Source organism: Osmerus eperlanus, chromosome 11 (assembly GCF_963692335.1).
Source record: "Osmerus eperlanus chromosome 11, fOsmEpe2.1, whole genome shotgun sequence".
Lineage (NCBI taxonomy): Eukaryota > Metazoa > Chordata > Actinopteri > Osmeriformes > Osmeridae > Osmerus > Osmerus eperlanus.
Window position 1 is genome coordinate 12,183,595 of NC_085028.1, and position 24,634 is coordinate 12,208,228.

General features: G+C 42.7%; 2 protein-coding genes across 3 annotated transcripts in view; one reads left to right on the forward strand and one right to left on the reverse strand.

Moving 5' to 3' along the window:
- Window positions 1–46: 46 nt before the first annotated feature.
- zmp:0000001236 (mastermind-like protein 2) lies at window positions 47–24,538 on the reverse strand. Of its 2 annotated transcripts, none has more exons than XM_062472284.1 (5): window positions 23,521–24,538; window positions 5,611–6,885; window positions 2,254–2,424; window positions 2,024–2,120; window positions 47–1,836 (listed from the first exon to the last, which is right to left on the reverse strand). In XM_062472284.1, the coding sequence occupies exons 1-5, from the start codon at window positions 23,935–23,937 to the stop codon at window positions 989–991; spliced, it is 2,808 nt and encodes a 935-aa protein (XP_062328268.1). In that variant the 5' UTR covers window positions 23,938–24,538; the 3' UTR covers window positions 47–988. The 2 variants fall into 2 exon arrangements, with proteins under 2 accessions (XP_062328268.1, XP_062328267.1); XM_062472283.1 differs by having other exon boundaries at window positions 2,012–2,120.
- lpar6a (lysophosphatidic acid receptor 6a) overlaps window positions 16,101–24,634 on the forward strand; it is a 281,763-nt gene continuing 273,229 nt past the window's right edge. The window contains exon 1 of the mRNA XM_062472300.1: window positions 16,101–16,112. The gene's annotated coding sequence lies outside the window, so the exon portion shown is untranslated. The remainder of the gene's footprint in view (window positions 16,113–24,634) is intronic.

Here is a 24,634-nt window from a genome sequence, read left to right on the forward strand (position 1 = left end):
TAAGCTTGAAAACCACCTCAGAAGAGTCAGAAACACACAGAACCAGTGTATTCAAAACCACTTTATTACTTGCATGGTTTATAATGTTTTATTCGGTTTCCAATAGATTATTAAATATTAGATGACAAATAAAATGGGTACAATTTTGACACACATCCAAAACTGTGTCAGGTGAGAATGCTTGAAAAATAATTAGGTAGAGCAAAGGAGTCTAATTAAAGGATATGTGGTCATTACAACATAATTGCATTATCATGCTCAAAAATGGTGAGCTCATTAAAAATACACAACTTGAAACACTACATGGAGTTTGGAAGTATGGCAGGAACATATTTTTCACAGTGTGCATTCTGTTTGACCATACTGTTTGACACATGAAAGTCAGATAGAGTACTGTACTATCACAGAAAAGCAGGTTCTTATTCATTGGACCTTAAAACAATATTATTTTTTACAGGAATACACAAAACAATGCAGGATAACACTTTACCTCTACTTTACATTAATTACTAGTTGTGCCCATAGTAATACCTGTGATGCCAACCTTATATTTACATAGGGACTGCTATTTAATAGCATGGTATCACAGGGTTTAGTGACTTTATATATAACACAGGTTGAACAAGGTATGGGCGAAAGGTGGCTCTCCAAAGCTAAGTGGTGTTAATATTTATAGTACTTTGGAAACACAACCATTGTTAACCCCTGGAGAGGCCCCCTCCCTTACGTCTCATTCTTGCCTTGCAATAATGCCAGTAAACCATCTTACAATGTAATTACATTGGGCATAATGTTGTAACTACAGGTATTACTATACAGTTGCATAGTAATTAATCCCAACTAAAGGTTTACTGTTACCCAATGTATTTGGATAACAAATCATATGTTTTGTTTACAAAATTACATTTCAACATCTTTTACAAATCATATCCCTTATGAGCTATGTGGCTCATGGTTTGAATGTTTGTGTATGTACAGAAAACTTAGTTCAAGTATGACTGCCCAGAATCTCATCCAAGTTTATATCTTTCATCCAGTCGTCATTCCCAGAGCCAGACTTGAGCAAAGAGTCTATGAAATCGGAGTCTGTGTTTATCCCTGGGACGGTGTTATCTCCCTCCTGGAGGAACTCAAAGGTCAGCCGGTTGACCCTGTTACTCTGGTAAGCGCTAGAGTTTTGTCCGGTTGTTGAAAATGAGCCGGCAGGCACCCTCTGTTCAGGAGAAGCTTGGTTCAGGCTACTCATGATTGGTCGAGGGGGCATCATTGGCTGGCTAGCTCTGGGTGCTGTGCCTCTGATGGCAGAGTTCAGGGGAAGCATGCCTATGTCTGGTGCTACCTGGTTGGGTGGGCCAACATGCCTCTGTTGATAGTGGTGGGCTGTCATGTCCAGCTGGCCTCCCTGAGATTGCAAAGAATTGGGCAGCCTCCTAACACCCAGCCCAGGCCCCACACTGGCCTGCTTCGAGCTGGAGGCCCAGCCCATGTTACTAGTCATCATGCCTCCTAGTCCCTTCCCAGGCATGCCTTGTGACTGCTGCCCTACTAATGCCCTGGGATGTTGCACGCTATTGACATTACTCATTCCGAATGCGTTGCCCTGATTGTTAGACCCTGGGAATCTGGGTTTGTTTTGGTTTACTCCAATTCTGTTCTGGTTATTGTGTTGCTGGAGTTGGCCAATACAGGAGCCTTGATGAGGGTCAGTCCCACTTCCAAACCTCCTGTCAGGTGTGGGGAGCATCTTAGCCCCTGGACCATTGGACAGATGACAGGGCATGGGCTGGAGATCACTCTCAGGACCGCTGCCTGCCATAGACTGAGAAGAGTTCAGTCCTAAATCAAAAACAGGAATACAACTATGGGTTGGGTCATTGCAAAACAACCACACATTTAATCAGGCATATCCCAGCTTTAATGTTGGTACTGTATGATCCTAACCAATTACATTTCACGTAAGACATATGTAGTTGTGTTGTACTCGGACACTTAACAGTATGAAACACTTTACCTGTGAACAGACCTGACTGTTGAACTCCAACCATGTTTCTTGTTTGTTTATAATCTGGTGGTGGTCTGGTTAGATGACGGTTAAATTGGTCTTGTGTACTGTCCTTGTCCTGAAAAACAACATGATACAAATTATTATTACAATGGTTATATCAGCAAAATTAGTATTGTCAGTTACTTATGCACATATCTCAGATGGTGATTGGTGGAAACACACTGAATATACTGGGCATCGCAGCTCACCGAGTCATTGATAATGTGTTGTTGCTGGGTCAGTTGTCTCTGTATGGCCGGAGTCTTGCCTGGGGGCTTGTGTTGGCTGATGGGAGCTGGAGGTCGTTGCTGTGTTTGGGACTGAGCTGTCATGCCCACTAGACTGTCATTGGTGGGCAAGCGAGGTCCAGGTGCAATTCCCTGAAAGGAGGGATAGGGAATTTACGACAGGGACTGCAGTCCTCTAGTCTGCATCGATACTGGCTCAATGCACTACAGAGTCAATGAAAGTATGCAAGCACCGCAATACAGTAATGGCAAATACCCACTAGAGGGCAACCTTTAACCACAAATTGAAAGCACAAACGTGTGGTTACATTCTCATACAGGAGCCCTAGAAAAACCAGTGAGGGTGGGGATGGGGGAGTATCCTCCTCCTCAGGGCAAGCTATTCCCCTGACAAATGTGTCTGATGAGAGTGGAAAGAATCCCTGAGACAGCAGGACAGTGTGCCGATGGGGAGTTTATGTCCAGCACCATGACTACCTCCCTTAACAAGCTGGGCAGTAGCCACCCTAACTGTGCTGGGTTTGCAAGATGACATCTCCGTAAGATAGTCAGAAATACAGCAGCCAGATGCACATGATATGAAGAAGGGAATTTAAGTGAGAAGACAAACTTGATTTAATTCTGATACATTAGTTAAAATATTTGTTACACAACACATAGATCTACCAAGTACCGAGCTATTGCATAGAGGCCAGATTTATCCCAAAGGATGACTCTCCAAAAGTGTGCTCCAGAGAAAAGAAAGGCACAAGGAAAGAGAGAAAGAAAGAGCTCTCTGTCATGAGTGGAATTATTCATTTCTGCTGGCAGAGAGAATGGTTTGTTTAAACTCATATTCACTATGTTGGAGGGTTCATCAAGTGGACACAACTAAATGTCAGAATTATTTTTATTTTCAAAAGAAATGTGTATTAATGGCTTTTGAACTCATACATAGAATCTGAAATGTAATTAAAAGTATTCAAAGAAGCAACACTATTTGTCTGGGATTAGTTGGCAAGACAACCAAAACAGCTACTGTACTTACATCAAATTCAATGTAAAAGAAAAATTAGTAGGAAGCAGTAAGTCCACCATTTGCATCCAATTATCAGCACCGTGAGAAATGATTACCCTCTCACAGAAGTTCTTCCGACACAGCCAGACTGTATTTCCATTACACTGGGATAGACTGATTTCACAGACCTTTTTGTTGCAAGAACAACCTCTGTGAGGAGTGTTTTGTTAGCATGTACAACTCAGTAATCCTCTCTTTGTCATCCTGACGTGTCATAAAGCTGTTTTCCATCATTTTCCCCTCTCATTCTTCACAAGCTTGTCGTAAATTAATACCACATGTGGCTTGGGCCTCAGAAAAGGAGTGGTGTGATTCAGCCTCCCATCCTGCGGCAGAGCAGTGCGGGGCCAGGCAGCTGACAGTGATCCAGGCCGGCTCTCACACAGCACTTCCTCCAGTCTGGAGCTAGGACGCTGTCCCAGGGGAGGGCCTCGGCATCTGGACTTGGCCGCAGCTCCCTTTCCCAGGACACAAGCACTCCCTTCACAGCGCCGTTAGTCAGAGCAAGCGACCTGGCACTCACAACCCCCCCCCACCACCCAACCCCCCCGGCTGCTCATATCCTCCTTACTGAGATGTTGTGCCACAAGATCATCAGCCACAGTTCCAAACAGTACTTTTAAATCCATTAAGTAGCATGGTTAACATTGGCCATTCTGTTTTGGGACATATTCCTGTACTTCATGGCTTCTTTGTTAAATGTTGTACTATAAAATAAACCTTTGTTCAGCTTAGATGCAACGTAAAAAAAAAGGGATTTAAAGTTCTAGTATAGCCTCATCACTAAAAATTAACAGAGTCATGGATTTATTATTTACCATATTTGAACTAACAATGGAGTATTTGACTGTGAGAACAAGCAAACAAGAACCATAACTCACATCTTGAACTTCTCCCACTGGGAGGAAGTTCAGCCCTCCTCGCTGGTGTTCCAGGGGGCTCATGCACTGTTTTGGGACCTTTATTTCTATGGCATTGCTAATTCAATTTACTGTGGGAAGGGATGCTTTCTTTTCTACACTACAGTAGCTGGGGATTTAACTCCATCAGTGCCTTGAATAAGCAAGAATGATACATCACCCCATCAGATCAGAGTCCAGAAGAGCATTCTCTCCACCATGTTCACTAGTATCATACTCACTATCCTAGTTGATGGTTCATGATCTGATTTGTCTCAACAAGCAAGACAATAATCACACCACTTCATGACCTTCAGGCGAACGTCTCTCCTTGGTATCCTTTTTCCAACTTCTGGCTGATGTGTTATTAGGATGCTGAGAGCCAACCAAATATTTTGTAAAGAACTGTTGGAGATTGTAAGGACTAAACATCATACTGTGTTCATATCTGCATCTAGTGTTCATATCTGTGTCTATCTTCCTCATCCCCATCGTTAAGGAGCTTTTCCTTGATCATTAGATAAAGTGGTGGCAAGAGTCCTCATGTGTGGCTCACATGATCGTTTCACACAAAGGCAACTAGAGATACTGTTTGTGCAAAACTGAAAAGGGGGATGTTCTAAATCCCCCCAATCATAACAAATCAGTGGTTCAACCTCCGGCACCGGGCTAAGCAGATTACTGTCATTTTCCACCACTTGTCCCTTGTAGCTAACAACCTCCAATTAGCAAATCCTGCTGTGCAAATCTATGCCCTGATGGAGAGCGTCCATGACAGGCAGATAAATTAGAAGTCCTGCATGTTAATCTACCATGCTCTGGCAGTCCGTGTCATCGTCAAAATGCTTCTGGGTGAAATACATATTCACAAGAGCCACGTTGACGACAAAGACACAAACAACTGTAACGTCAACCGCGACAACACCAAAAAACAAACGAGTTGCATTGTTACCTACAGTTTGAGACTGCATGCTGACTGCCATGAGCAAGTGAGGAAACTAAGTAATGAGCTGGATTGCATGGCAGGCTTTCTGGGCAAACTATGCATCCTATTACTATGTCATCAGCAGAAAAAGAAGAGCTTATACTCTATTATTTCACAGTGCCGAGAGGTTCCAATTAAATATTGTACCAAAGCATGATGTGCAGACCTTCAGTGCTATGTTCTGGAATAGCATAGTGATATAAAGCCAAGTCTTATGAAAGAGAAAGCAGTACACCCGTGTAATCAGTCTGCAACTCCATTTCTGTCCAAATAAATACATATTGGCCAATCTCTTTGTTGTACTTTAACACTTCTGTTTCTCATGTTTATCAGGTATTCCACAAAACACATTTCTAACTTGGTCTGTGATTCATTACCTGTCTTTGCTGGGCTAGTTTGAAGTGGAGCCCTGGTCCATGCTGATTAAGGGGGGTCCTCTGGGGCATGGCCTTGGGCTGCAGACACTGGACCCCAGACATAGCCACCTGGGGGTTCTGGTAGTGATGGGTCTGGTTTTGGGCTTTTGTGGATGGCTGTTGCTGGGCTGTAGTCTTGTTCAGAGGGCCTGTTATGATGGGGATCTGCTGGTTGACAGAGTGCGGGGATTTGGGGCTGAACTGCAGAATGGGCTTGCTAAGAACCTTCATGTCAATGTGATTGGAACCATTGTGTCCGTTAGACTTGAAGAGGCAGTTGTTGATCCCCTTGTTCTGGCTGCTGCTCATGGGGGACAGGATGGAGCTTTGGGGACTGATCCTCTGCTGAGCGAGCGAGGCCGCCTGGTTGGACAGCTTGTCATTGGGGAAGGAGCTGCTGGGGGAGTGGGTGCTCATGGCTGGAGCCCAGCTGGTGCCCCCTCCAGGCTGAGTCTGCTGGTGGTGGTGGAGGTGGGAGTTGGGCTGCTGCTGGTTGGCTGCCATCTGTTTCAGCTGCTCAGCATGAGACACCTCTGGCCAGCTGGGCAGGCCTCTAGAGGGGATCTGGCTGCCTGCCTTCTGTGCAGAGGTGATGGGAGAGGTGGAGAGGGAGGAGCTTCCCATGGTAAAGGAGGGCCCAGCGGAGGCAGGCCGGAGCTGAGGTGAACCCCCGTGAGTCTGGCTGTAATCTGGGGAGAACTCCGTCTTTATGGTCTTCTCCAACTGAGAGCACAGGTTGGCTGCCCCCGCTGAACTGGGCCGACCCAGGTCTAAACCGAACGCATCGTCGTGCTTCAACATTTTCTCAAACTCCAGGTCGTTAAGCGAAGGCACAGACTTGGTGAGCTCATCAAACAAGTCCTGAAGTTCAGGATCAATCTGACTTCCCCCCTCATCTTTGAAGTCAAACACCATCATGCTGGTGTCTGCAGATGATTGCCCACATGACTGCACCTCAATGGGCTCCTTCTTCATCTCCTTAAGGGTCATGTTGAACAGATCAGAGCTTACGCCATGGGGCATCATGTAGTTCTTCCGCTGCAGACTGTTGCCCATGATGGAACCCCCCTGCAGAGACTGGGACTGGCCAGAGCTGAAAGCACATGGTCCATGACCCATCCCACTGTTCTCCATACGTGCACGCTTATAGCCTGAAGGTCCACCAGAGAGGTCATTTTGCTTGGGGGGGTAACCTGGAGCATGTCCTTCAATCTTCCTCCTTAAAGACCCCTGGAGCTGTGGAGACACAAACACACTGGTGAGAAATCTGTGCAGAAAACTGTAATAGCAGAATGGTATTTCAGTTGTACTTTCATGAACTCTCTTGAACCAAGAAATCAGAGCAACGAGAGTGTAACTAACCGAACACTGCCTAACAATTTACTCAAAGACAAACGTTTTTGAAAACCTTTGTTATGGATTTCAAATCAAGCCCAGTGCACGCCTATAACTAATGCAGCGTTCAAGTGTGGCCTGAAGAAAAAGGAACATTTAAGATAACAAGGGCCTCTATATATAATTATTGCCCTTCATTCAAAGACTCTTTGATGTTGTAAACCAATTAAAATTATGAGGATAGAATACCACTGTATTAAAATGTACTCCCAGCGTTAAATGTCTTAGTGGATATTGATTCTTTTTTACAATTTTACCAAATGTAAAACTTTTACACATAATATGACCAACTGCTATAACGTTTTTAAATAAACCTACAGTAACTCAACTGCAAATATACAGGACTATGTATAGTCCTGTATATTGGAGTTCATTTCATACCTCAACCCTAAGGATAATACTGACAGCAACAATGGTAAAACAGGCTCGGAGAGTAATAACTTAAAATGCAGGAAAATGTAGCATGGAAGCAGATATATTTAGGAATGGTCTACTGTCGACAACCAGAGAGAAGAATAAGGCCTTTATCTGTCTCCCTTATTTGCATAAATTATATGTTACTCTTTTGTGCCTCTGTAAAGATAGCCGAATAATTCCTTGTATTTGAGAGGATACTTATACCCCCCCCCCCACCCCCCACCCCTGCCAGTGTCTTCATATGGCTAATAAGCCCATAGCGGCAACACACACAAAGAGTGTTGTGAGCATGAAAAACCCAGTCTCGAGTATAGAAGAAGATACATAGAAACTGAAATCACATTATCATAGCCAATCCTCCATATTACTTACTAAGATGTCTTTAATTTCCATTATGGTTTACTGTAATCATGACCCCTTGGGGACCATGGGACCAAGGAGACCATGACCCATTTATAAGATGTTGGTGTTACCAGAACTCCCTGTCAGTTAATTTGCTGTCTCCTAACACAATGTTCAGTGGTATTGTCTACATATAGAAATGAGTCATTGTCTACTCATCATTTAATGTGTGATGCCAGTGAAGAAATAATGTGTTCATGTTCCACACCAAGCTGAGCTAAGGAGAGCAGTGTATCTGAATAGTGCAGATTTCACTGTGGGAACAAATTGGAGTAATTTCCAGTTGCTGGCACACATCACATTAGGATGATTCATTGCCTGAAGGCAGGGAGTGATTCCTGTATTTCACTGTGTTTATCTCCTGCCAATGCCTGTTTTGCTTTTTGCGTTTGTTTGAAAATACATCCCCACATTTTAATCAACTCATACATATCTGTGACTCTGCAGCATGTAACCAGGCTCTCTTTTGTTTACGGGTCTTAAATGGGGTGGTGGTGAATGTCTGTTTGAACATACTGAGTGTAATGATATGGTGCGTGATGATGCCTGGACTAGGTGCTGTGTGGGGACTGAGGGATAAGCAAAGCTGATATTACAGAGTGTAAACATTTAAGACAGGGACTATATAATAGTACCTCTATGAAGAGAGGTTTAGTAGCAAATGAAGAAAAAACATTCATAAATAAAGAGAAAAAACGTAAGCCTAACCCTAACTTGGTAAGATGAGAGATGGTAGTTAATAAGGAACTACAGCACAGAAGACAAGATGACAGACAAACATTAGTCAAAGCGGGACCGTTATTATTCAGAATATAGAAAATAATATAGAAAAATTCAGTGCAGATAGTTTAACTTAGACATGGGCTACACTCATCTTGAAAACCTCACCAACTCCACATAATCTTCATATGGATTCAGGCTGTTAAATGTAAACCTTCCCATTACTGGACATCTGTTTTATTTGCCAGCCTAGTAGGTTGGAGCTCACACACTTTCTCCCATTCCACCTGCCTTTTTATGAGTGCCAGAGGCCAGCCGAGTATTCCCCTCACATCTCCAGGCCTGAGAGGACATGTCATGAATAATGGAGAGAACAGTAGATCTGTTGCGGAGATCCTGTGGGTATGGGTTGCCTCACCTCAGTGACTGTATAGTTTAAGGACAACACAAGTTTTAACTTCAGGGCTTAAACGTGCAGATGTCTCAAACAGTCGAAATGACATTGGCTTCGCTTTGTACCAGAAATAGTTTGACTCATTTTTGTAAAATACCATTGTAGTACATTACACTTAAGGAAGATTAGGGAAATAGACTGATTACATTGTAAAAACTCATTTACTATCATTTTCAATTGGCACTATTTTAGAAACTGTATGCAGTGGCTTTATGTCCTCTTGAAATCCTCCAGACAATCTACAAGTGATCTGAAAATAGATTTTCTGATTAACAATTAATGGGCTTAGAGCCACTGGATTTCCTGATGAACGGATGGTAAATGAGAAGCTCAAATGCATAATACACATCTAAACTAGCTGAAAGCATCCTGCTAACTTTCCATTTCTATATTGGGTGTATGATATAAATGTATATAAATAAACAAACAATAATGTAAAACTTAATGAAAAGTGTATTAATAATGGCTACTATGATGATGAAAACCCACTAGAAAATGACCTATGATGTCTTAATGTAACATAATCATGTGGTGAAAATGATCCTAAAATTAAAAACAGCTTGCTGTTCACTAGCATTCTCTAAAAAGAGCACAAAACACCCCAAGCGATGCCCATGCATGCGTCTATCAGCATGTAAAGGGTTCTGTCCTGTTCACGAAATCAATCCATGAACTTCCACCCTTTCATGGTGATCTTGTGGTTGGCCCATCTGCTCTTATTTGCCTGACTATCAAGTTGATGCCCTTTGACCGGAGCTGAGCGGCCCTGTCCTTGGTCGTGTCAACAGAGCCTGTCTGTTCCTGCTAGCTCAAGGGCCAGTAACCAGCCCGTGTGTTGCTAGCGAGTGAGTGAGCAGCCTGCTGATGGTGAACACTGTGGAAGGGACTCTGAGCTGTCACAGAGGACACCGGGGATGAAACCACACCAGTCATCCTGCTACCATCTTACAGACCGGTGGCACTACCCATGGAACCAGGCATGTTGAGGTTTCAGGCTGTTTGTTTAGGAGTGTGTGTGTGTGTGTGTGTGTGTGTGTGTGTGTGTGTGTGAGATGTACAGTATTTATGCAAGTTTATGTTTGTGTGTTTGAATGCAGGTCTTACTGAAATGATCCAGCTCGCTAGTCTCTAATCTATTCACCAGAGCCCCCAGACAAATTGTAATCTGCTCCTACGAGACTGAAAAACCTTCTCAGATTCTGACACAGAAAGAAACAAACCCTAAATAAAGGAATAAATACGACTATTGTGTTCCTAGGGAGACATAATATTTATGCGGTTGCGCAGGTTGCAAAATGCCGCAAGGAGGAATTTCATCTCTCTTTCTCATGGGATACAGTGAAGAAGCCATCAGACCGGCACTAAAGACAAAACACACACTACCAACACTCCTTACAAAAAGACTCAGCTGTTAAGCTACTCAGAGAGTGTGTAACACGAACAGTATCCCATACAGTGCTACACTCTGTAGATCACTGGTATGCTCAGTCTTTTTAAAAAACACAGGTTTGTATTCAATCCATTCATCACAGTATAATGCAAGGCTTTTGTTCTTATTATAAGCCATAAAAAGTCCAGAACTGGCTGATCTGCCACAGAATCTATGAGAACCATGTTTATAATGGATGTGCTGTTTTACCATACAGTATATCTTTATGTCGAGAGATTTATAATTGTGTTAAACAAAACAGATCAATGTAACAGGAAAGGTTAGGTCATTTCAGAGGATTGCGGTACACATAACACTGTAAATACCATTAACTTGGCATTGAGATGATCAACACATTACAGAATTTACCGCGCTTTAGGACATTGCACTCCATCCATTACTGCTAGGCACGTGCCATGATGACAGTTCTGTTGGGGGTGGGTTTCCCTAATTAGGTGGCGATGCACATGTTGGGACACACCAGCTCACTGCAGAGATGGGCTCCTTCTGACTGATCAGCACTTTGCATCCCCACACTTCCTGACACAGTTGTATTAGATTGAGGCTGCCCTCCAGGGAGCAGGCGGGAGGGAAAGATGAGCAGCAGCACCAGGAAAAAAAGAAAAAGAGAGACGAAAGAAGGAGAGAGAGAGAGAGAGAGAGAGAGAGAGAGAGAGAGAGAGAGAGAGAGAGAGAGAGAGAGAGAGAGAGAGAGAGAGAGAGAGAGAGAGAGAGAGAGAGAGAGAGAGAGAGAGAGAGAGAGAGAGAGAGAGAGAGGGAGGAAGAGCGACTCAGCTTTGTGGCTGCCTCTGGGAAATGTGGAGAGATCATAAGACTGCCTTTGAAGGGAAATACATCCATTATGTTTACCCAGGGCACATTATTCAACTGTTACTTTTGGTGCATCACTCCTCCTTTCAATGGAGACTTCCCATTTTAAATAATGAGCAGTCTGTAAGCTGCAACAAAGAGGACCTGCCTGAAAACACTGAATTCCAATCTTGACTGTGTCGATATTCCATAAGCTCAGAGTAAAACAGCATGCCATTCAGGTCTTGATAAGGCTTGTCTTTTGTTCACCATTAGACAGGAGTACATTGTGACACCCCTGGGAAAGAACTCGATTTCTGAGAAGATGTGAGGGCGCCAGATAAGAAAGGTTGCATTTGCACAAATAGATCACACAGTTACAAACGGAGTATTAGGCTTCTTCTATCAGGCACAGGGTCAACTAAATCAGTAGAAATTCAAAAATTCAAAAAACATATATATATATATATATACAGATGGATGTAAAGCATCATGAATGTAAAATGGTCTGACCCCAACAAAGAAGCTGTTGGATGCTCTGCAGTGGCAGTGAAGTGATCTTAGGGACAAATGTTGGAGGGCCCCTACCCAGGTGTCAGTACAGAAGCACCAGCAAGGCCATGCCACAGCAGACACACGGGAAGTCACAGACATACCAGTGACAGGCCGTCACATCACATCACCACTGGCTATGAGGCTCACAGGGCTCCCGACACAGCTGTCGCCTTCCATCCACATGTCAATGTGACCAGGGAGACTCTCACAGAGGACAGCCAGGGGCTGGACATAGCTCTGGAGCCCCTCTACAATGGACCTCAACTCGGAGGGAAGAGAGCCATTCTCAAAACCCAAAGAATTGTGAAAATTCTGTATGCGCCAAGTAGTATATGAGTATTAGATAATTTATTTCATGATTATGGAAAATAGGCTTACATGTAATTTAATTAGTGTGCTGCAACACAGATGAATGACCCAAATGCTTTCCTTTGCTTTTTAACAGGGATATAATGAGTGAGCAGAGAGCAGGCAGAACAACAGCCCCATGGTGCCTCCTTCATACTGATGGACACAAAAGTGCAGTGTTCTCCAGGTTTAGCTGGCACTTCCTGATCTCACACTCAGCCTTGGTATTCCATTTCATTGTTTAAATCGGAAACAACAGCCACCATTTTCCTCAATGCAGCCAACCCTTCTCGTGGTGGCCTGCTCATGTAAAAAAAACGGGATTAGAGGGGAGGCAGAGAAAGACCTCCCACTATTCAACAGTTTCTGAGCTGGTCATAGTTGAAGGTACAGGGCTTGCCTGTCAACTGCACACAGACTAAGCTCCTACTACAGCTGAAAGGGTTCTTTAGTGGTAAAACGTACTTAAATTCTTATTGGTCTCCATTACCAGGGCTGGGAACATTCTCTCGCTACATGCTATTTTATATCCAAAGGGACAGCTTGTCGGCATACCATAGATGACACGAAATGCAATGCATCTTACTTAATGATATGTGTTTATATGTCTATGTGTGCATGAGGTAGTCTGGGAAAGATAATCTTCAAGCTGGGAGACAGATTGAGCGTGTGGGAGGGGAAATTATAAATGTGATTTTTAACAACTTTTTACGAGACAGCACTGAGGACACGAAGCACCAATCACAAGACACAGGTCAGTCTGTAGTGAAGAGAACACAGGTTGAAACAGTTAGCTCTATTGCAGCCCAATTTATTTCTGAATCGGCTTATCACAGTTTTATTTAAACCTTAAAGGCAATACAACTGGTTACAATGCAGAGAAATGTATCTTTAAGGCAGTGGATTTCAAAGCCTTGACATTGTGTTTCACATTAAAACACTCAGTGTGTGTCATTTGTTTTGTGGTCCAGCTGACACGCCACAGGGGGTTCAGTGAAAAAGGAGATTTTCCACCACTTAACTTTAGGTGGCATATAAATTCGTCTGGAGTACCATGACATTACAACAAAACCTGGTAAGTATGTTTGGATGGGCCATAGTTTAAAAATAGTGTGGGAACTCTGCCAGCTGTGTAAAATATTTGAATCTTATAGAGTTGTCCTATTTTCATTTAGTTGAGCTCCTCTTGTTGCTCAAATTGTTCCTCAACTTTCCCTGAGCTTATGTATACCCGTAAATGGGCATTTCCATACAGTCATCAGTACCTTTTTCCCAGCAAACGTCAAACACAAGCCCTGCCCCTGCTCATGCCACAGGAAAAGGCCCATAAGCAGAGAACAAGTTCCCTTCCTGTTTTCAAAGACGATTCCTATGGCATGCGGAGCCATTTCCTGCTTGCTGGGCCGATTTCACCATCTCCAACATCTGGCTGCTCTTCAGCTCCGCAGCTGCACATTGGTGAGAGCCAACAGTGCCACTGTTGAGTTGAGCAACACAGGGAGAGAGACATACTGGAGAGAGAGACAGAGAGTGAGAGTGAGAGAAAACCATTCCTCTCATGTCAATGGCTACTACAGAAAAAGGTTACAGGCTAGCTTCCACCATCTCAGATAACACAATAGGATTCTTCTTCAAGATGTCCTTTTTCCAAAACTTAATATCAATGTGATAAATGCAACTAACTGACTTTTACTGTAACTTGCCACTAACTTACTACTACTATGACAATTTCCAAAACTGCTCTGCAGAAAATATAATAATTACTGGAGAGCTTTCAGCTCCATAAAAAAAAGAAAACATTGACAAAAACGATGAAGCAAAAGGCATCTTTTGGCTGCCTGGACCACGATATCTGATGGGACTTCAGCAAAGTGCTCCTAACAGCATTGTTGTTATGATTTTCCATTGAAATCAGGATCCATTTAATATCCCGTGGGAAGGCCAGGCGCAGGAGTTAATGCTGGGCTAATGCTATTACACTCAGGTCTTGATAAGCCTCCTGCTCATTTAGACAGGAGCAAAACACATCTACTGTGATAAAACGGCTCTAATACATTAGAACTGCATGGATAAATTCACTTAGCCAAGGTAAGAATGGTACTGTTATTCAGTAGACATGTCTTTCTAGTATTACACTCGCAGAGGAGATGTATGATATGGCCTGGATGGGAATCAGGCAAAGCCCTTGATGTTGTTAGTGGCGTGCTCAACCAACTGTCTACCACAGTACTATATTACACTGGGTGAGGTCGCCAACTTTCTCACCACCACTCTTTTCTCCAAACTATGCACACAGTCTATGCACACACATAAACAGTCCTCTTTATAACCGTGTGGTATGTCCACATGTGCTTTTGCAGCAAGAAAATCAAAAGTGAACGAGTGGGAAGCTTTGCTCTACTCCCACTCAAATCAGTTCTGACATTCCAAATAAGGCCTGTGTAGTCCAATATGCTGGCAGAGATAGACACATAGAACACTGCAGTGGCCCCGTCTCACTGACTCCAGCCTGGAACAGGGGAGGGGGAACAAGGCCAGAATAATCTATCATCAGCCGTGACATTTCCCTGAGAGAAATTGAAACAAAATGTGATTTTGTGCTGGATTATAACACAAGCCATTGACTGCATACTGTCGACATAACCACCCACAATACAAATGCCTGTTGGTGGTTTAGCCACACATCTACTGTACGTTGACTCGGTGATAGGTGTCTGAAATCGAGAGAAAACAAAGAATTGTGAATAAACACTTTGCTAAGACAAGGCTTCATTAAGCCATCTGAGGAGTTGTGGTAGTTTATGTTTTAGGGCATCTTTCCGCTGCCTAAGCAGTGAAGAGAAATACCTAAGGTATTTCATTCCATTCAGAGTAGTATCGTTGCAGTGCACTGGGTATTACTGCGGGTTACTGGACTGCAGGTGCTGAGCTCTACACTGGCCAGGCTGGTGATGTCAGGAGGAGGGAGACTTACAAAGGCTGCAACACAGTCCATGTTTCATGCATGTTGGTGCATGCGGGCAGCTCCTTCAAGTGCTGGTAAGTTGGCCCTTTGAGTCAGTGCTTTAGGTCTTTTACATGTTGCAGCTGGTGAGAAAGCATAATAGAGCAATCTCGCTAAGTGTCTGAAAAAACGTATTTCTCGTGATCTGATCATTGACAGCCACTCAGCAGATACGACAAGCACGTAACCACTGGAGTGATTTTCCAACAATTTGCTTTTCAAATGAAATATTTTAAAGGAATAGATTGTTTATCGTTTTGAGGCCATTTTTCGTGGCCATAACTAAGGGGAAAGTAACCCTTTACAATTTTTCATTAAGACTAATCACTTAAGAAAGAAAAGTTGTGCAGTGTTTGGTTTGTCTGGTGGTTTTGCTTTACAGAAGCTGCAGGTCAAGTTGATTTTAATCTTCCAAGAAAATTTGGTTTGGCAGTTTCAAGTTAAACAGACAGTCCAGACTCACAATCATTAAGCTGTGCTTCTGATGTCAAACAAGCTCTCATCTGTGTAGGTTGCTAAGACGCTCTCTAAGGTGTCATGGTATTTCTCTAGTACGAAGTGAACAATAAAATAGACCGAAATCTTGTCTCTGCTCTTTTCATTGTCTTTCAAGATACTGTATTTCTGGGATGGCGAGGGGTGAGGTGGGGAGGGCTTCTATGATCAGCATCACTGTTCAAAAAAGAATAAAAAAAGACCAATGCTAATTGCTCATGTAATATGTATGGTAATTCATACGACTGACCAAGTAAACGAAACAAACTGTTCCAGAGAAAGCCTAAAGCCATCTGGCTATCATCACGACAGCTGCTGGTGGAGGAAACACAGTATCCTGCCAACGTCACTGTGTCCAGTGTGCAGGACTGAGCAGCACACCGCCAGTAAGGTGCATGGCAACAACAGATGAGGGACAAATCAAGAAACAGATTGTCCCTCCCACTATATCAAGAGGGATGGGAAGAAGATGAAGGCATGTGCTTCTAATTTGTTAGTGAAAGAAAAATCTGTTCCTAATCTCAGTGTATTTGCATGATAACATGCAGCAGTAAGAGAATGACCTGACAGGTAGGCAGTAAGGATTGAGCTATCCTACACGAACCACAGGAAAGAAATGCAATAGAGGTATTGCATTTCATTCGCCTAGCCTTTTTAAAATACTTTGATTAAAAAAATGTCTTAATTGTTTTTTTTTATTACAAAACTGAAATTTGAATGGATCCACTAAACGGACTGATCTGAGACCAGCCCTGGTATGTCAAGGCTGGATGTTCTAGGCTGTTCTATCAGTATCTTTGTTTACTCTGAGGGGAAAGATTGACCTGCTGCTGTGGATGTTTCACAGCTCCAATGCCAAGCCCTTCCCACTCTGACCAGCTGCTTGCTATTCTTGCTTTGGCTATGCCATGAGAAATAGATTATTAAAAACACAAACCAGACAGGGAGATCAACAAATTCAGTGTGTTAAATGTAGAACTCTCACAATTGTCTTGAACATGTTGATTAATTTAACAACGTAGAATCTGCTATGAGCCAATATTGACCTGCTATGAGCTGAGACTGCTGTCACGACTTGTTTAGAACCCAGCATCATGCTAGGGTGGCTAATAGACATCATACATAGCAAGGTGCAAGGGTGGGACACTAAATTATGAAAATATTTGACCATGCTTGTGTGGCCATGCCATGGACGACCATGTTGTTAGGTTATGGCACAAACGTCTCATTGTTGCCGGATGTTGGAGAAACATCCAATAGATTCTAAAAAAAGAACAGGAAGGAAATAGGGGGTGGGGTGGCAGTGAGTAGCTACAGGGGTGTGGTAGAGAGAGAGAGAGAAAGAGAGATTGAGAAAGGAATGTTCTCTTTTCACTCTCTCCTTCTCTCTCTTGTTTTTTTTGTATCTCTCTCTTCAAATCATATACAGTACATAATAATACAATACAACTTTCACAGCAACAACTAACAAAAGACTAGACTCGCAGTTAGTCACGGTAATTGAGGATAGGAACATGAGACCGCATGCTCCATAATGATAATGCTTCTTTATAGCATAGGTCTACAAACAGGAAGCCAACTCTTGACCCTAAACTATTAAAAATGATCATGAATGGGCAACCATCCTGAAAATCTGGAGATGGCGTTGCTCTAACCATTAGAATGGATGTTGCTATGTACACTTTCTTCATCTAATTTAAATGAGACAACCTGTACATTGATATTAGTCTAGTTAGTTAATTGAACAAGTGGTTCTTCGTGATTAGCTACATTAGACCCAGGACTGACAAGAAGTCCCCTGATTTTACCTTGAGTGACTACAGTGTAGGTATAACAATGGTGTAAGTTAGTAAGTGTCTCTGGGCTATGTGGAGAAGGGGCAGGCGCCAGAGCAAAGCTCAGCGAGGGCCCACACCGTGACACCTCACCACAGCACAGCACTAACACAAACATTCCAGCTGCCAGTGGCAGCGCCAGACCGAGGAACAAGACCGGCTGTGTTCTGTTAGGCTAGATCTGATGCTGCTGACTGCAGGCAAAAAGCCTTGTCAAGCATTTTGAAACATTAAAATGTTGATATTTAAGAATGGGGCAGTGTTCAACTTGTCTGTTTTGCATGACACGGTTGCATTGACTGTAGAGACTGAGATAGACAAAAAGGCCACTTTTCAACAGCTACTTAACATTCAACTTGTTTGACGGCTTTTTCTGAAAAAATTTGAAACAAAGAGAATATTCATTTGGGTTTGCTGTAGGGAGTGAATATTGTAGCTGAGCTCAATTCCTATTGATGGCTGTATGCCATCAATCTCTCAACAAATATGTGCTATAATGAAAAGATGTAAATGGTAAAAGAAAAATTCCCTCTTCTTTATACAATTGATATTTTAACTTGTTCTGCTGTTTAAAGTATCAAAGGCCTGATGCCTGAAGGAACAAGAACTTTACTACAATGCAAATAGAGTTGAACCCTGACTTAAGTACAGGGAAGAGGAGATGGGTGGGGGAGGGGAAGGGAGGGAGGGAAGAGAGGTTGAGGAAAAGCGAGCATTTGTGCTTCTTTTCAGTGCCGAACGACGGAGCCTGGGAACCTCGGCAGCTTGGCTCGACTCTGAGAAATATCCGAGCTGTAATGTAAACATGTCTGAACTCAGATCTACCAAGAACCCCCCTCCCCCCCGAATGTACCCTTGCATTCCGGCTAGAGGTTTGTCAGTGACATCAGGAGCCCACTTTCTCATTTCCTGACCAGGATAATGACCCTAGGGAGAAAAGTATGTTTGAAGTCACGAAAATGAAGCTGCTTTGCCCTGAACACCATACTCACTCAGAGAAAAGCTAGAAATGAGGCTAAAAGCCTTCAGCAACAGTCACCACAAAGTGTTGTCTTGTGAATGGATTTGCACAGTTAAGTGCAAAGGATCTAAAAGGGCAAAAATTGAGATTTTTTGTGAATGCCAATGATAAGACAAACAGAAACACAACCACACCCAGTCCTATGGTGGCAAATGTGGAGATGGATAATCAGATCTATTATGACCGTTAGAGAGGGAGCTCAAAGCAAGGTCAGGAAACACAGTTATATCAGGTGACAATCTGATTTGAAGATAGTGTCAGAGCAGTTACAGTTGACTGCTATAGTCACCCAACTGTCGTTTCCAGGCCTATATTTTCACAGTTGTAAATATGGTGTGATTTGAAAACATCTCTTTCCAGAGAGTGACATTTTCCCTACCAGTGGAGATCCACGATTAGCAGAGTCTGTTTTAGTAAACAACGCTGATGGGGCATTGTTCGAGTTTCACATTTACCACAAAGTAAGTCCCTTTAGTTCACCCCCATGCTTTGCACACCTGAACATGCATGTTCCCACAGGGGTCCAGTTTCAGGAGATGCAAACAAAGTGCAGCACTTGTGGAGACACACTTTGAGCTAACCTCTTTCTTTCTCTCTCTCTCTCTCTCTCTCTCTCTCTCTCTCTCTCTCTCTCTCTCTCTCTCTCCCTCTCTCTCTCTCTCTCTTTCTCACTCTCTGTTGCTCTCTTTCTCAGAACCCTCTACTCTCCACAATTAAGTCAAGCAGGAAAAACCTGACAAACTCAAAGAGCTCTCTGAGCAAAATAATCCCATCAAGCATGAATGGATACCTCTATGAGCACCCACCAGACATATACATAACATTCTGTACAGACCCCTCAGCTTCACAAGCATTTCTGAACCCAGACAATCAAGGGAGGAACGATGTCTCCTCAGTCAAATTGATTTATAATAGCTAAGATGCACCACACATGGATTGGCATTACTGCTAGACTCTTTGGTAACTAAGAGGTGGATCAAATTATTAATAGGTCTGTGCTCTGTGAATCACTTGAGGCTAACCTCAGGAACACTGAGTACCCGTTGCTTAATAGTCTGAAACATGGTGTGAACAGCGTTCATCCTAATTGAAAGAGTTTGTGCTTTGTAAAGGTTTCATTTCATTCAAAAAATAGATAGAGATAGACAGACTCCCAATTTGAGTCCAACCCCAGGCTAACTAACCCAGAGGACAGCAGCATTCTGGTCCATGTGGAGCAGCAGAGCCTGTGCCTGTGTTCCTCCAAGCGTGTATCCACTTAGACTGCATTATCCCATGAAGACCGCGGATAAGACGGATCTGCTAGATGGTTTCAGCAGCACTCTTCAAAGCTCCAGCCGTCCCGTAGGTTGGTGAATAAAACATGAGGCGTGTGTGCAGGGGGTGCCTCAGAAAGACACCCCTGTTACAGCTACAACAGATGAGCCAGGAGCGCTTTGATTGCACACACATCCACACTGCCCTGCTGGGTGTCTGGATACTCACTATCGTCCTGGATTTTTATATCCTCGCTTCTTTGTTTCTTTGAGAATTATGCGCCTGTCTTTGGGTAACATTTGGAAATTTGTAATGAAAAATAGATCATTTTATGGTTCACACCATAAAATGTTGAAGCCAGTAGCTTCATACAAGCTCACTAGGCAGCTGAAGTGGCCCAGATTCACAGAATGCTATTTCCATAATTGAGTGTAACAGAAATTGAACCCAGACAGTTAAGGGAGGAACTATGTCTTCTAGTCAAATGGACTTACTAGCTAAGAAGCAACACACATGGATTAGCATTACTGCTAGAGTCCTGTGTAACTAAGAGGTGGATCAAATTTATAATAGGTCTGTGAATCACATATGGCTAACGTTAGGGACACTGAGTACATGTTATTTTATATGTTTATTTGACCTTTGTTTGATGGTGTCACATTTAATAATGCCTGTGTATATTGTTGGAATGTTTTTTTTATGTTGTCACACGTTCTGTATACTGTATAAAGATTGGAGCGTATGGCATTTCTCTGTGGTGAAAGACACACTTAAAACACAAATAACAAAACTCCACCTTTGTGGACAAGGATCCTTATACACGATCGTCAAGTGAGTGCATGTGTTATTATTTCACATTCAAATGCACTTGGAAATTCACAAAATCACTATCAAACTCAACAGACACAGACTGTTTATGTATTGTGCACCTCTAGGTAAAAATGTGCTTACTTTCCTAGAGACAACAGACAATTACTGTATATTGTACAAGCCAAATCAAATAATACATGAAATTACTGTACTCAAAACATCTTTCATTGGTCCCAGATCTAAAGAGGAGTTAATACAAGACTGTCTCTATGCCATCCCACTGTTTCTTAATCAGCTGGGGAGAGATGTACAGCTCTGTGGAGCCCCATGGTGTGCTGTGGGACTAGTCTAATCACATCAGGCTTATTGAAAAGTCACAGTGTCAATAGACAGCAGCCGCAGTCATAGCCCTAGCATTGAGCTCTGGAGTCATGTAAGACTAACCTGGCACTCAGTCTAACTATAAGCCAGCAAGTTGCCCTTAAAAACCTCCACTTTTCCATGACAACGTGGAAGTGATGTTTGGGATGAACTGTTCTCTGGATGTCTGCCGGATCCCTGCTGCATCCCTGGGCCAGGCCGGGCATGGTTCTGTGCTGCTCTGTGCAGCTCTGTGGGTGGCCCCCAAGGACCTGAGCTAATTGTTCCATATCAGAACAGAGCAAGGCTGAGATCAGACCACCTCCAGCTTTGATTCAAGCTGCCCCAGAGGCAGGCAGACAAAACCAGGAATCTCTTACATAACCTGACCCCCAAACCCCCACCCACCCCTCAGCACCATCATTTAATAAAAGAAATAAAAGAAACAAACCTAAATAAAATGTATCAGTCTACTTCAGGGTATCAGCGTAACATAAACTGAAACTATCCTTTTAATTGGGTAAGCTCAGCAAGCACACAGCAGCTGTCCCCTGTTGTGAAAGCATAATACTGGAAGTTGACAGTTACCAGATATTTCACTACAGTAAGATAAAGGAATAACAGAATCTTCCCGACGCACAAGATGGTTAATAACTGAGCAGCTCCCCACTATTGCTTTTTCAAGGCATGTTTGACTTGAAGTAAACACAGCCAGGAAATGTCTTTAGTGGCTCTAAACATTTAGACTATATGGGCATCTAGTTAATTCAATTTCACCAGTTTCATGAGCAGAGCATCTTTCAGGAGGTGCTTAGTGAGTAATTTGTTAAACCTGGGATAATAGGACATGACAGTACATGGCATGCAGCACACTGCGAGGCCATTTCACTGCTTGTTTATCTGTCATTTATAGTCCAGTAAGACAGTCACAAAACTGATTAGACTGAATGATTGTATTACAGTAAGTTAGGTAATACTGTTAAAACATACATTAATCCTTAGTCTGTAAATTGGTTTTCCACTGAATACATGTATTCAAAAGATTGGAAGGGATTAAGTTGTTGAGTAACTGCATGCACCAAAACCTAGAATAGAAATGGTAAAAAGCTTCTGTCGTGCACAAACATATTAAAAACAAATATTTTGAAACATTGTATTATCGTTGATGTGAAAACAAGTACGCTCAATGTGTTGACTGTTCATTCTCGCTGGGCTACTTTACATACTGGACTGGCATACACTAAGTTGAAAGACATACACTTGATCCTGTCATCTGATCATCATTATGGCAGTGAAAAACAGACCTTATCAACCTTACCCTTGATATTTAAACCCCAACCAAGGAGTTTCCTTTGCAGTAGTGTGGTGCACTCTCAGTTTCCAGAATTTGTTCCTCCAGAGCCTAATAAACTGAAGCATAAATGAAATAACAGACTCTAAAGTCTCTTCTAAAATAGTCATTTGTATCCATGGTGTAGTATGGTGTTGTATCTGACAGTGGGATGTCAATTTCCTGGAATTTTCTTAATTAAGTGTTAGGGATTTTAATTAACAGTTAATCCTTAAGAAGCAAAATCCCTAAATCAAATCGATTGAGAAGCACAATTGAGTGGGCCTCCTACAAAATATTCAATTTCTTCTTCAGTTAATGAGGCTGTTGACTAAGTCATTTAATTATTTAAATGTGCTCAGGTGATTCTGTCAGATGACACACTAACATCTCTATTGTTGACACTTGTCCACCAATGTCCATCAAACAAAGCCAGTAGCTTATGAAAAATAATTCAAAATAAATCAACCCAACTTTTGATCACCTATGGAAATACATCTGCCTGTGCTAGTTATATTCTATGGGTTGTTAAAGCAGACATATAATTATGTTTATTTTTCCATTCACTTTCTGAATAAGCAAACTTTCAGCTAAAACCTCTGCAAGCTCTTGTAAATATGGTGTCTCACCCCTTTGACATTCTATTGAAACATTCCTTGGGAAACGTTTCATTGCCTCTGGTCTAGATTTTGAACTCCCTAGTGTCCAATGAAAGAAAACAACAAAATAAATCTCACTGGCTGTGCCCTTAACAGATGACATAAACAACTTTATCAGCACATCTTGGCAAAACAAATCTAGATGCATAAACCCAAAATTGCACTGAATAACCTTTTCACGCAGGTTTCTCCACAAGATTTTATCGTGTCTCTTCTAAACCGGTTACACAATACAGGAGGTTTCAGAACTTGTGAAACTGAGAACAAAGACTGCAGTGCGACCTAATGAACTATAATGTTTTTTGTCTATCTGATTGCTTGTGGTTCTCATCAGAAAGGAAGCAGAACTTCATTCTCGTGTGACAGCTCCCTTTGACGATTCTGATGACCTTTTTCCAATTAAATCTGCTATTGTATCAGTGCAGTCTTGATGCCGGTTATTGTAGGTGATTCGACCACATTTGACCTTTACAAGCATTTGAGTGTCAACTCAAAATGCCCCCCCCCTCCCCCCTCCCCCCCCCCACACACACACACTCACACACCACCATCATCATCATCTTAACTTACGGCTATGCGTGTTGAGATCTTCTGTTCTCCTGCTGCAGAACTTTGCGCTTTCTGTTCTCCATTAATTCTGTTGTACTCTAAAGGTTGCTGGCTTGAGGCACGGCTGCCCTTGGTTTTTCTGATTCCTGGTCCTTGATGCACAATGTTCAGAAGGTGTAGAGTAGTCTCGTGTTCACGATCCGAGTTCTCGGCCTGACCTCGCTGGTAGCGGTTCTCACAAGTCGAGTGGTGTCTCCTACACAGTTCAATCCGGGCGCGTAGACGCTCAACTATCGCACTATGCAACTGGGGGACAGCAGACCCCCTCGAGGTCGCAATTGGCCCGCTGACCCCACCTGGGATAGATCCTACCATGCCAACACCTAACATTGGGACAAAAACCCCCGCAGCGGGCTGTGCGGGAGTAGCTTCTCCCATGCCCGAGTTCCGATAGATAGGTTTACTTAATAAACCGCAGCTAGGGCACACAAAAGATCTGTACCGCAACGATCTCGTTTAAAAACTCTATTGTCATATATCTAGCCCACACAAACCGCCTCCTAGACAAGTAAAACAATTCGGCACAAAATTAATGCTGTACTAGCTTTAGAGATCATCGGCAAATACCATTCCGTTCATAATTAAATGTTTCACGCGCTGTTTCGAAAAGCTACACGGTTAACTACACAGCCTAAGTTCTCAGTTAAATAAAAAAAAGCCGACACTTATTCTACCACAATTTCTAAAGACTATCAAGTGTAAACTAAGCAAATTAGGCCAAACACATTCTCTGTTGAAAATACAACTTCCAGACTCACGACTGGATTTTACATTTTAAATATTCTCCCCCGGTTCGAATTAGAAATCGAGTTACATCTTGGTCAATTACACTACACAAACAACGGAACCCGTAACACCTAGGATCCGACACACCAACCGATTGCGATCTGTCTCAAGTATTCCATTGACAATCATTTGTCCGAGCAGCGCACCGAGGCACGGGAATTGCGGAGGTAGCCTACTACAGAGTCTCATTGTATGAGCATTTCTCCCTTTGGACATGAAATACGCATTTGGGCAATATGTTCAAATGCCCGCTCTAGTGGTGCAAGCTATGAATTGCACACTTGCAAGT